This window comes from Sminthopsis crassicaudata, chromosome 4 (assembly GCF_048593235.1).
Source record: "Sminthopsis crassicaudata isolate SCR6 chromosome 4, ASM4859323v1, whole genome shotgun sequence".
NCBI classification, from domain to species: Eukaryota; Metazoa; Chordata; class Mammalia; order Dasyuromorphia; family Dasyuridae; genus Sminthopsis; species Sminthopsis crassicaudata.
Window position 1 is genome coordinate 27,696,544 of NC_133620.1, and position 13,292 is coordinate 27,709,835.

At 46.0% G+C, this 13,292-nt stretch overlaps 1 protein-coding gene across 1 annotated transcript in view; it reads right to left on the reverse strand.

Annotated features, from left to right (window-relative positions):
- Positions 1-99: 99 nt before the first annotated feature.
- Positions 100-13,292, reverse strand: part of LOC141541688 (cytochrome P450 4A6-like) — a 36,537-nt gene continuing 23,344 nt past the window's right edge. Inside the window, exons 5-12 of the mRNA XM_074266025.1 lie at positions 10,840-10,964; positions 9,949-10,103; positions 7,216-7,322; positions 5,949-6,139; positions 5,659-5,792; positions 2,915-2,979; positions 999-1,081; positions 100-583 (exon numbers count right to left, since the gene is read on the reverse strand). Coding sequence (XP_074122126.1) covers positions 418-583; positions 999-1,081; positions 2,915-2,979; positions 5,659-5,792; positions 5,949-6,139; positions 7,216-7,322; positions 9,949-10,103; positions 10,840-10,964 — 1,026 coding nt within the window. The 3' untranslated portion in view covers positions 100-417. The remainder of the gene's footprint in view (positions 584-998; positions 1,082-2,914; positions 2,980-5,658; positions 5,793-5,948; positions 6,140-7,215; positions 7,323-9,948; positions 10,104-10,839; positions 10,965-13,292) is intronic.

Consider the following 13,292-nt stretch of genomic DNA (forward strand, 5'->3'; position numbering starts at 1 on the left):
CCCCTGCCACCCACTCTCCTCTCTTTTCCTAATCAATCTCTCCTTTCCTTCCCTTTGTCCACAGCCACACATTCCCCACAGAAAGCCTTAGAACTGTGCTCTGGGTGATTGAATTTTTATTACAGATAAAAATATCTGTGGGCAAACAAAGAAGGGGAACAGATGACAGATAGATGAAGCATCCTCCCCACAGCAGACTCTGACTGGGAGGGTCAAGGGTGGGTGGGGAAGTAGATGAAGCCCCCCCTCCTCAAAGCTGAGTCTGGGCAGGGCTGGTTGGCTGAGTGGGTCAAGAATTGGGGTAGGACAGGTAGATGAAGCTCCTTCCCTCCAGGTGAGCCTGGGCAGGGCTGACTGGCTGGGTAAAGACGAGATGAAAAAGGAAGTCAGCCATCTTCCTCCTTCAGGGCGGCCTCCTCAGAGCTTCTTCAGCTTCAGGTGGATCCCATTCGAGGACCTGAGGACCAGTTTAGAGGTGATCTCTGGGGGCTGAGTGTCATCAGGTTCCAGGTGGAAGTGGAGCAAGGTCAGAGCCACAGCCACCTTGATCTCAGTCATGGCAAACTGCTGCCCGATGCAGTTCCTAAGGACCATGGGACAAGGAGAAGAGAAGCATGTGGGCTCAGCAAAGCTCTTTTAAAGCCTGCCTCCATCCCCAGCTCAGAATTCCCCTTTATCTTCTCCCACTCCCCTCTACCATCAACACCCACACTGGGCTTTCTCTAGATTCCAAGACTCCAGATCACTCTTCTCTCTATGTGATCCCCTCCCACCCACACTCCAAGGCCCATCTCTTCCACAAAGCCTTCCCTGATTTCCAGTCTCCACTGATCTCTCCTGTCTGATCACATGCTACCCACTTTGTCTCAACTACACTCTGCCCTAAGTAGTGTCTACCCAACAAGGAGTTGAATTGGAGAGGGAAGAAGTAGGCAGCCGCCACAGAGAGAGAGAGAGAGAAGGCTGATGGGAAGTTTGATTGTCACCCAGACACCCACCTGGCACCAGCAGAAAAGGGAAGGAAGGCATGGCTGTGCCGGGAGGCCGAGTTATCTGGGGAGAACCGCAGAGGATCGAACACCTGCCAATCAGAGCCAGCATCAGTGGGAGGAAGGAAGGAGGGTCATTTTCCCCCTGACCCCCACCTCTGCCAACGCCAGGCCCTGCTTACCACCAACCTTTGCCATCCTTGGATCCTACTTGGGCCTCCCTCTCTTTGATTTGATGCCATCCTCTGCCAACCCCTGGATGTACCCAGACTGTTCACCAAGCTCCCAAGCATTCTCCTCCCTCTCCCTTTACTCTTCATCCTCCAGGTTTTCAGTATTCATGCCAATCTCAGACCTTGCATCTCTCTGAACTACAGCATGACCAAGATTATGAAGTCTGAAATTCCTCTTCCCAACTACAGCCTCCAGTCCTGCCTCTCTCAGCTCCAATCTAAGGCTACTCTTAAATAGGGACGTTGACCCACCTGGCCCCTCCCTGTCCATTGGCCCCTCCCTGTCCATTGCCCTCTCCCTCCGGGCCTCCAGATTGGATTGCCCCCATATCCAGCTTGGTTTGCCCTTTCAACCTCTCATTAGCTGCTACAGCAGACCTTCTTGCCCACTTGATTAGAATCTCATTAATTCCTTCACTCCTGCCCTGCAGGTGCTCATCCTTGGGCGACCCCCCCATAATCCACCCTCTTTGCTCTGACTCCAGGGCTACTGAGGACCATGAAATGGAGCAGATTCCACCAACTACATATTCATGGCTCTCCTGCCTCTGATGCTCAACAGTCACGTCACCTTCTAAGCCTCAGTTTCCTCACCTGTAAAATGAGGTGCTTGGCGTTTGTGGCTCTAGATTTAGGACTCTGTGATCTTCCTGTTGCCCTGGCAATCCTTCTCTTCTCTTTACATTAATTATTTATTTCATTCCCCTTGCTTGCCAACCATGGCTTCTCCCCTCCTTCCACCTCCAAGCCCAGCCTCAGACAATCTACCTCCTTCCTGATCCTCCTCAACCCAATATTTCTCCATGCCTCAGATTTCCTCCATATTTAGAACGTCCAGTCTGGTTCATGGCCAAGAAAGGATCCCCCCCTACACCCACACAGAGTTGGCTTAAAAGCCTACTAGGACAGCCCATTCCCACCTTTGGACAGCAGCTTAAATGGACACCAACTCTTTGAAACTTTGCCATTGACCCTTGTTCTGCCTTCCAAGGCCAAACAACACAAACCTGACCCCTCCCAAAGTGTACTTCAGATACTTAGGGACAGACAGTTCTCATGCTCTGTGTTCTTTTCTAGTCTAAAAGGCCAGTTCCTTCAATGGTCTTCCTATGATGTGGCCTCCAGACCCTTCCACATCCTGATTGCCCTCCTCTAAACACTCTCCCACTTATCAATGACATTTTTTGACGGGCAATCAGAGTTAAGGGACTTTCCTAGGGTTACACAGTCTGAGCTGAATTTGAAAACAGGTCTTCCTGACCCCAAGATGGCTGCTCCATCCACTGTACCACCTAGTTGCCCAGAAATCATCTCCTTAAACTTTCTGCTTTGGAGACCAGAATATAGCGCTCCCTCCTGGTGCTGGTAATCCTTCTCTTCTCTTTACATTAATTACTTCTTTCATTCCGTTTGGTTACCAGCCATGGCCTCTCCCCTCCTTCCACATTCAAGTCCAGCCTCAGACACCCAACCCCCTTTCTGATCCTCCTCATCCCCATAATTCTCCATTTCTCAAATTTCCTCCACATTTGGAAGGAGACCTCAGAAAACCCAGTAAGTCTCACAGCCCCCAGTTTCATCGCCATTTTGTTTACCCAGGGTTTCCTCTGTCAGTCAGTCTCTCCTCTCTCCCTCCTTCCCCATCAATTATAACAGACCCTTGAACCCATCCCCATTGTGGGGCAGACCCACCTCTGGCTCCGGCCACACATTGGGATTGTGGTGAAGGGCATATATGTTAAGAGTGACAGATGTTCCTGGAGAATCAAAAAGAAGCAGCACTTAAGACACTGAGGCCCCCAACAACAGCAATAATAATAACCAGTTACTAAAACCCTTGCAACCCTATTAGCATCCCTCTTTTACAGATGAGGAAACTGAGGGAGGCAAAAGTTAAAGGACTTGTTCAGCAAAATGACTACAGCAAAAGTCAAACTCAGATTTACCTGACTCCACGTCCAATAGTTTTTCTGCTGTTCTACTTAGTAGCCCATAGGTGCTGGGCCCTCCATCCACCCAACTGGGAGCAGGGGAGGACAAAGTCTAGCTTCATGGCAGTAGCCAGGCAGTGAGCCTGGCTATTTGGTCAGGAGGGCTCCAGTTCCTGTTGGTATCTGAGTCATAAAAGCTTCTAGGATCTAGCCAGATCCCACTGGCATCTCTCCATCTCCAGTCATGGCTGTGAGTGGGGAAGCAGGGATACAGGCAGCCAGGGCATCGGGTTTGGGGGGATTGGGTGAGATTAGAAAAGTGATCAGGCCCCCTGGAAATCCCTGCTTTGCCTCAGAACGCCATGGGACTGTAGAACTTGGTGCTGCAAGAAAACTTCACTATGTTCTGCCCACTGATGTAGAAGTGAAGGCCCCCAATGGCAGTAGCATGCCAAAGGTGACACCAGTGACACTTGACTGCCCAATGGTCAGGGGCAGAGGCTACATTACAACCCAAGTTTCCAGCTGCTCATCCAGGCGTCTTCACTCTACTAGGCTGGCTTCCAGGCCTACAATGGACTTCCTGGCTCACCTCTACCCTCTGATCTCCACGATCCACAGACTCCCCTCCAACACTAACTCAGCCTGGCTTTTCAGCTAATGTTGGCTTTCCTCCCATGTTTGGTCTGTTTCCTCTTGCCCTATGCAAGGATTCCTGCAACCTTCCAAGGTGCAAACACACACGTGATCAGCAATTTGCCCAGTCATTGACATGTATTCTCTAATCTTGAGAAAGATGAGACATTCTTTGGATGGAAAGTGTCAGCCTTGCTGGTGGAGAAAACATAGGGGGAGACACAGGACATCCTCAGGATAAGGGTTGTCTATAACTAGATCAAGGTCACTTTTCCTCAAACCCTGTACTCTGCCTCTGTCTGGGCAGGAGGTCAGTAAACTCCAGAGATCAAAATCCATGAGACTAGAGGAACAGTGATCTTTACTATTATCACTGAGACATGGCTGATAATCTGTGGATCAGGGAAGCAACAGTGAGAGGCAATGACCCTGAAAAGGGTATCAACTTCCCTCACACTCCATGAGCTGCAGAGACAAGGAACCAGGTTGGATTGTGTGCTCTATAAGATGCCAATCAGCTGTGAATCTCGAACCCCTCAATTAATACACCTGGAGGCTACCCCTTCCTCTTTTGGATCTCTCTGATTTGGAGGATGTTGTTCCTGATGTCAGATCTAAACTCGAATATCTAAAACATCCCACCCTCTCACCAAGAAAAAGTCCACTGGACAAGTCACTTACTCCCAACTGCTTCACACACAAAACAAAACAAAAACATAAAATTGAGAAACATATATATAAAATACTACATAAAGCCAGTTTAAAAAAAAAAAACTGCAGTCCAATCTACCATGGGGCAGCTTTCCAGACACTTGAAGACAGAGATCATATTCCTTCCCCCTTCTCTCCTGCAGGCAGGGATGGGGGGGGATTAAAACAGCAAGGGATGGTGGGAATTAAGTAGGCTGACCACAGGGAATAGGAGCCAACTCAGTTCCCTTTCTATTCAGTTACAGATCTAATCCAATTTGTCTTGTGTTAAAACTTAATTCAGTTGTAGGAATTGCAAGAACACTGTTTTGCATTTTTGAAACTAACCCTACATGGTGGGAAGCTGGACCATCTATCTCTACGAGCTGTTTAGAGACCCTTAAGGACCTCGGTTATGCTGAACAGAAACCCAGTCAGTTCCAAAGAGCAATGTAACTCATATGTCTTATCTGCACCCTGGCCTCATACTGGTTAATTAGTTATTATGTCTGTTCCTTTGATTGCAGACACTTGGGGAGAGTGGGATACCTCTTTTTCTGATTTCAGAATATTTCATCTGTTCACTCTCCCTCTCCTAACTTGGAAAATGCCTAATTTTTCCTCCATTTAGAAATCAGGTTACCCATTCACTCTTAAACCTTTGTTCTACCAGTCACTTCCCCTAACACACAGGGTAACCATTCCCAATCTTGTTCCAGTCACTGGCTCTCAGGCTTCACTTTGATCTTCCCCATAATTCCCCATCCTCTTCCCTTGAAGGGGACCCTTTCTTAGAGCCATAAGAGGTATTGGAGTGAAGCAGCAGATGGAGCACTGGGCCTGAAGTCAGGAAAACCTGAATTCAAATTGGAGTCCAGATACTCATTGTGTAACCTCTGCCTCAGTTTCCTCAAATGTAAAAGAAGCATCATAATATCATTTGTAAAGTACTTAGCACAGTCCCTGGCACATAATAGGTGCTCATAAATGTTTATACCCTTACCTTCCCTAGGGAGGACTAAGTAGGGGGAGGGGGAACTTTGTGGAACCTGGAAGGTCCTATGATTCACCTTTTAAGAGTTTTCACCACTGTTCTCTCAAGGTTATCAAGTCCAATCTTCCAGACACACTGAGAGCCCCATGAGCTAGTAGAATGAACAAGTGGGTGTGCCATATTACCTACAGGTAGGGAGCGGCCATCAGGGAAGGTAAGGGGCTTGCTGAGCTCCCTGGAGACAGTTGGTACTGGAGGATAGAGGCGGAAGGATTCCTTGATGCACATGGTTGTATATGGCATCTGGCTCAAGTGCTCCCTGAAAGCACAAGAAAGCCATGGGATGAAGAGACTGAGGTTGGACTCAGGAGGGGAGGTTCAGACCAGGAAAGGGACATCTGAGGGACCAAAAATTTGTTCCTCTGGAGCACAAAGAGGGAAAAACAAAGCAGACCCTGATTCCACAACCACTCACCAAGTGATGGACTTCCCATCTCCCAGAATGCCCCTGATCTCCTCCCGGCATTTCTCCTGGTGCTCAGGATTCATGGCAAGACAATAGAAAAGCCAGGAGATGCCGCTGGCAGTAGTGTCGTGACCCTCAAACATGAAAGTGTCCACCTCAGCCCTCAGCTCCTCATCCGATAAGCTGTCTCCATTCTCTTTCTGGATGAAGAAAAGTCATTAATGTCAAGGTCCAACCAGCCTTTATCAAGAGTTTGCCATGTGCCCACTACTTGGGCCAAGAGAGGAGTGAAATTTAAAGGAGATCTTAGCGAAAACCCAGACTTTGCCCTGAGGAATCCTACAGCCAGCCCAGTTGGGGGATAAAAGTCAAGTGCCCATAATGCCAAAGTCCAATGACAAGTAACTTTAAAAGCTACAGAAAAGTGTAAATTAATGATGGCTTCAGGCAAGTTTTCTGGGGGGAGATGGCACTCCATTTAGACATTCAAATATGATATTTTTATTTTTGTATATTAGAGTGCCTGGTATACTTAATAAGTGCTTACTGAATTGAAGTAGGAAAGAAGAGTACTTTGAGAAATATAGATTATGAGTTCTATTTGAGATGCTGAATTTGAGATTGTCACAGGAAATCCAGTTTAAAATGCCCCCAAATCATTTAGGGATATGAGAATGGAACTCAAGGGAGAAGCTGAAGCTAAATAAGATAAAAAGAAAAAGAAAGAAAAATTAAAGGAGAGTGAGAATAATTGACTGGCCTAAATGTTCCACTGATGTTCATGAAAGTTCAAGAAATCTACAGGAAGCCCCCAATCTCTGGGGTGAACTCACTAAGGAGGAAATATATATGAGTCTCCCAAACCATGGATGGGCTGCAATCAGCACCACTGGGAGTATATTAAGGTGAGATTTCCTTTTATCAAAGCATGGGGTTAGCCAAGTCAGCTCAGAGGCTTTCCCTCTCTGTAATTAAATATGATACCAGAAGGAATTCCTAGTGGTGAGTGGCAGACTCTAAGAGAGCAGATGACAGCTATGAGAAGATGATTTAAGAGGCACTATGTAGCCAGCCCCATCAACTGCATAACACTTCTAATCAGGAGGGACACTCCCACAAGGTCACCCAGGTTCATTCTGGTGCCAGTGCCTCTCAAGGCTTCATCATAGGGAAGGGGAAGCACCATTAACAAAAAAAAAGTAGGAGGAAGGGAGAAAGGATGGGAAACTGCTTTCTTCCTGCTTAGAGGCAACCCCCAGCCTTGGCCAACTCTCACCCTGGCACAGAGGAGGATGTCCAGGAAATCCAAGCGTCTTTTCTTCAGGACTTCTTCCAAGGTTCCTTCCTGTTGCAGGTGCTTCTTCCTCTTCCTAATCACCTTATCTGTAAGAAAATGGTTCATGTTCATGGGTCAGAGAACAAACTTCCTTGGCAAGCTGTGAGCTCTCTGTGCCTATGCATTATTGGGTTATACACACACACACACACACACCCACACACACACACACACACCTCTCCTTGTGTTGCTTCCTTGGGGAAGAGAGGGCTGGATTTGAAGTCAAGAAGAATCGGCTTCTAATCCTGCATTGAACACTTTCAAGCTGTATGACCCTGAACAAGTTATTCCACCCCTGTCTGCCATGGTTTCATCAAATGTAAAATGAAAGGGTTGGATTCAATAGCTTGAAATCAAGCTATGATCTCCTGAACTCATGCTTTTTATCTCCCTTCCACTGAGTTATAGGAATACTGTAATAAATGTGTATTGTGTACTTTTTCAGGAGAGCTTATCTTTGAGATTAGGATTCTAAGTACTTTGTTACTGAAATTACTTTCTGTTGGAATACATGGGAGCTGTTGGAATATGTGGGAGCCATCTGACAGTGGCTGCTGGAGACCCATCCCAGACCTGCAGAATGGATCTCCTCTTGTGAGAAGATGATACAAGGAGACTGAGAGGCAGTTGCTGTTCTCTGACCTCTCCACTGAAAGGCCATTGCCTTGTCTGACCTCTCTCCTCTTCCCTCTGCCTCCAATTTATCTCATTCTCAGTCTGCAACACCTGTGTCAGCAAAGGCTGCCCTGCAATTCTTTCACATGTTATGATTCACAACTCTGGAGGCTCTTGGAGAATTCACCTGTCCCTTAACAATTCCTCGTTTTTTGTTTTTTGCTGTTATTTTCCCTCCACAGCATGGTCCACACACTGAGGAATGCAAGCAGCGCTATCACTTCTGGATGGCTGTAACAGGTATCAATTGAGGCAAACTTTCAAACAGAGAAGAGGACTGTAGTCAGAACAGGCATTTAAGTCTCTTATCAGTCTCCTAGTTTGGCCCTTTGATGAATTACCCTGACTGAAAAAGTCTTACCAGGGCTCTTCTTTCTTAACTCTGGAAGGATCCTTCTCATAAAAAGCTCTGGTTCTTCTTGTAATTCTTGTGCTTCTTATAGTGCATGTTCAGGCACCATATGTTGGAATACACGGGAGCCACCTAACAGTGGCTGCTGGAGATCCAACCCAGATTGGTTCTCCTCTTGTGAGAGGATGATACAAGGAGACTCTGAGAGGCAGTTGCTATTCTCGGACCTCTCCACTGAGAGGCCATTACATTGTCTGACCTCCTCCTCTTCCCTCTGCCTCCAATTTATCTCGTTCCCAATCCACAACACCTGTGTCAGCAAAGGCTGCCCTGCAACTCCTTCAGATGCTATGATCCACAACTGTGGAGGCTCTCAGAGAATTAATCTGTCCCTTAACAACTTCCCATTTCCCCGTACATATCATGGGATATGTACAAATAAGCAATTATGTACATACATATCATGTATGTACATAATTGCTTATTTGTACATATCCCTAGTACCTAGTACCTCATAGGCACTCAAGAAATGCCTCTTGAATTAAATTTCAAAGAACATTTGTTTTCCTTTGTATCCCCAAAGATTTTGAATTGTGCTTTGCATACAGCAGATGTTTAATGAATAAAAATGAATGCTATGTGTTCGTGAAGGTGTGTATATGAGATGGTACAAATGTAACTGGGGTCTTAATTCGGTTGCTTGAGTCTTTCCTCATTGGTGGAGAGATCCCCAAAGAGAATCTGGAAGAAAGTTTCTTCTTTCTTTAAGCTGGGAGATGGAAGACTGAGAATCTGTTTTCTCAAACTCTTGCCCTCAGGCAAAATCAGAGCATCAACCAATCAGTCCCCACCAAAGAGGTGTCTTATGCCCTTGGGCTTGAGCTGTGGCTTACACAATTATGGGATCCTGTATGTAACCATCAATGAAACAATGAAAAACTGTTTTAATTAAGCACCATCAGGTATTGTGTTAATGAGTGAGAAGACTAGTGTTTTACAGGTGGTATAGAAATGATAGAATCTCAGAGTTAAGACCCAATCAAATACACAAATACACACACTAACAGACTTGACACATTGCCACGGTTTAGTTATGAGCAAGGATTTCTTGCACTTCATCCAAAACCAGTTTCCCAGTAGATAGGATTGTTTGAATGGAGCGTTCCCTCTGAGACAGACAAAGGTCATACTCTGGGAGATTTTTCATGCCCAGATGAGCCAAGCGTCATTTCTGTCACCTATCCTTCCATAAATCTTTTCCTGGGTGTACTGGGTACTAGGCCCAGAGGGGAAGTTGAAGACTGGAACCCTCTCAATAGGGATTCATGAGAGGATCAGTTGCTTTCAGATGGTCATCCCAGAGAAAAGAAGGCTCAGCAAGGATAGAATCCCTGGTTCCAACTATCAGAAGGGCTGTGGTATAGATCTGGCCTAGAACTTAGAACTGGGCATTCCAATTTCAGCTCATGAAAAGCAGTAGGCCAGCCTGAGTGTCCATGACATCCCCATCAGGCAGAAGCTAGATGAGGACCTGCCAGGGATAGTGGAGAAGGGAATTCTTCACTGGTTGGTGTCTTATCCCTTCTGAGACCCCTCAATGCGCAAATTACTTTTGCTCTCAGACAGCAGGCAAGGGCAACCAGTACCTGTGTGTTCATGGGCCCGGCGAGCAGACTGGCGAGCCTTGTAGCCCTCGGGAGTCAACCAGTAGATGAAATCATTCTGATAGAGGGCAAACCGAACTCGAGCAAATATCAAGGCTGACTGTTCCCACACAGCCTGGATGTAGTAGTCGGAATTCCTGTAGGGAAGAATGGCACTGGGTGGGTGAACAGCCCAGACCAGTCAGAACTGGGAAGGAGCATTTTGTGTGGTAGGAAGAGCAGGGACAGAGACTGGGCCTGGGATGATAAAATCAGGTAACATATAAGTCTTTGCAAACCTCAAAGTGTCATGTGAATGCTAGCCATTAGTGCTATTATCATTTCATTGGCATAGGGAACTTCCTGGTGTGAAAAGTCCCTTTCCCAATGTCAATCAGCATCTTGACTAAAATCAGACGAGTCTGGAGCATTGAGAGATGAGGTGATTTGCTGGGGTCAAACCTAGATCATTTCATGTTGGAGACTGGGCTTGATCCCAGATCTTACAGGTTGTGAGGAGTTCTAGCCATTGTCCCACACAGCCTCTTGACTATATAGGGATGAAATTCAATTCTAGAGGCATTTATCCACTGTGTATGACATGGCAGGTACTAGGGATATGTACAAAGGTAACAAAAATGAACCCAACTTTGTCCTTGAGGAGCAGGGAAAATTAGGGAGAGAGCCCGAACAAAGAAAATTGAACCTAGATCAATTGAGGTGACTTGGAGAGAGGGGCAACACTAGTCACTGGCAGTAAGGGGAATACAGCAGGCTGGGCTTCCTGTAGGAGGTGATGAGAGAGATGGGCTTTAAAGGAAGGGAAAACAGGGACCAGACAAACAGTAGCACCTGGGCTTCCTGGGGAATGGGGCCAATCCGACCATCACTGACCTATCCGTCTGGCAGTTGCTCTCATGGCTAAAGGCACATTTCATGATGGTGTCCAGGGTCATCAGGCTGACATGCTCAAAGACCTCCAGGCTCGAGCCTTGGCTGATGAGCTTTTCCCATTTATTCTGCAGCAGAAGAAGGCAGCTCTCACCATGAATGGCTCCTCAGCTGCAGGCAAATCATCCCCTTTCCCATGTTCTCCATCCCTGGCAAAATGGATATCCCATACTCCATCTCTTCCACCTTCTCCTGCGGTTCTGACACCATCCAACAGGCCTGGGATGTATTCCACTCCCCCCACCTTCCCAAGCCTCTTGCTTCCTTCCAAGCCCAGCTCAGTTCCCACAGCCTCCCTAGAAGGGAGAAACCCCTCCATCCCTACAGAGGAAAGTGATCACCCCTTCCTCAAGTTCCCCACAATTCGTTGTCTAGATTTTTTTGCATTTGATCAGAGACAAAGCCCCAGACTCTCTGAGCTGATGTAAGAGGGGAAGGACAGTCTTAGAATAAAAAATGTCAGAGCTGGGAGGGACCTTAGAATAGGGGATGTCAGAGCTGGGAGGGAGCTTAGAATAGGGGGTGTCAGAGCTGGGAAGGAGCTTAGAACAGGGGGTGTCAGAGCTGGGAGGAAGCTTAGAACAGAGAATGTCAGAGCTGGGAGGGGGCTTTGAACGGGGGATGTTAGAGTTGGGAGGGAGCTTAGAACAGGGGATGTCAGAGCTGGGAAGAGCTGGAGAACATCTGCTTGAAGCCTCACCAGATCAAGGCTGTAGTTATTCAGTCTACTTGCAGATATCCAGGAAGGAACACTAATACACTACCCTGAGAATAACTGTCAATAGGTAGCAGGGTTCCCTGATCTCCTTTGAATCAAAGATGTTTGTTAATTTGGTTTCTAGATTACAAATTCTTGGAGAGGAGCTATCTCTGGGCCTTGTACAGATTATTCATTTAGTAAATAGCTTTTTCATCAAGTTAATTTTTTTAGACCTCTGAAAACTGACCTGGTCTTTCAGGTTGTGGAAAGAAGTGCTCACATGATATGCTTAGGAAGGGTATACAACTTGAAGTGAATTGTGAATTTTCAGGGGACATTTTCCTCCCAGTGGTTTTATGCAGTAATTTACTGATTTTATCAGTTCACATTCTACACAGAGTGGGAGAAGTTACCTGAAGTCTGTCTGTCTGTCTGTCTCTCTCTCTCTCTCTCTCTCTCACACACACACACGCACACACACACACACACACACACACACACACACACACACACACACACAAGCATGCACTGGTGCATATGTATTTTGATGTTGCTCAGTCTTGAAGAGCTAGAGATTTTTGTATAGGTCACTGTGCTGATGGAGGAGGAAGAGGAGGAGGAGGAGGAAAAGGAGGAGGAGGACAAAACAAGAAAAACAAGAAAAAGGAAGGAGAGGAGAAAGAGGAAGAGTAAGAAGGAGGGAGGAGGAAGAGTAAGAAGGAGAAATACAGACTCCTCTATTTAGCATTTAACATTTTTTACAATCTTCCCCAGATTATCTTTCCAAACAAATCACTCATAATTCTCATTTTCTCAATCTGGCCAAACTTGCTTTTTGTGGAACATGATATTCTATCTCTTGCCCTCATACCTTTGAACATATGGTCCCTCATGCATGAAATTATCCCTCTCCTCATGTCAACCTCTTGGAAACTCTAAGTCCCTCTAAGGATCCCCTATGGTGTCACCTCCTTCAAGAGGCCTTGCATGTTCCTGAAATCACTCTATTTATTTTGACCTTAGTGTTTATTTCCTTAACATTTTATGTGTTTTATCATGTCAAAAGAACATAAACCTCTTTAATGCAGAGGTTATTTTTGTTTTTGCTTTTGTTTGCCAATGCCTAAAGCATACTCGGAATTTCATAAATGATTGTTGATGAATTAGTTCAAGGATGAGTATTATTAGGAACCTACCTAGATAGATATTTGGCACTACCTCAATTTTTGCTGATATTCAATTACCTTCTAGCTATTTGGAATAGTGGGAGAAGGGAGAGAAATAGTGCAATAGGAGAAAAGAGGAGAGGATGAGAACTCTCTTCAACACTTCTCTCCAAGCTTGAAAAAATGCTTGGCCCTTTTCCTTGTGTAAGGATCAGATTCTACCTTCATTAATGTATTCACAAAAGTCCTGGATACCTCAATAGATTCAATCAATCGATCCAACAAAATATAAGCAGAGTATGAATAAATGAAATGAATGAATATTTATTTGAGAATATTTCTTAATATTGAGAATAGATATTGTAGTAGGGCTTCATCTCTAGGTATGAGGTGTGGACTAGCCAGCTTCCCAAGTCCCTTCCAGCTCTGGGATTTTATGAAGGAAAGGGCATTGAGTGTTGATATAAATGTGTAAATGTGCATTGGCCCACGAGGGTCTATATGTCCACCTGTGCATGTGGGCACCCTTG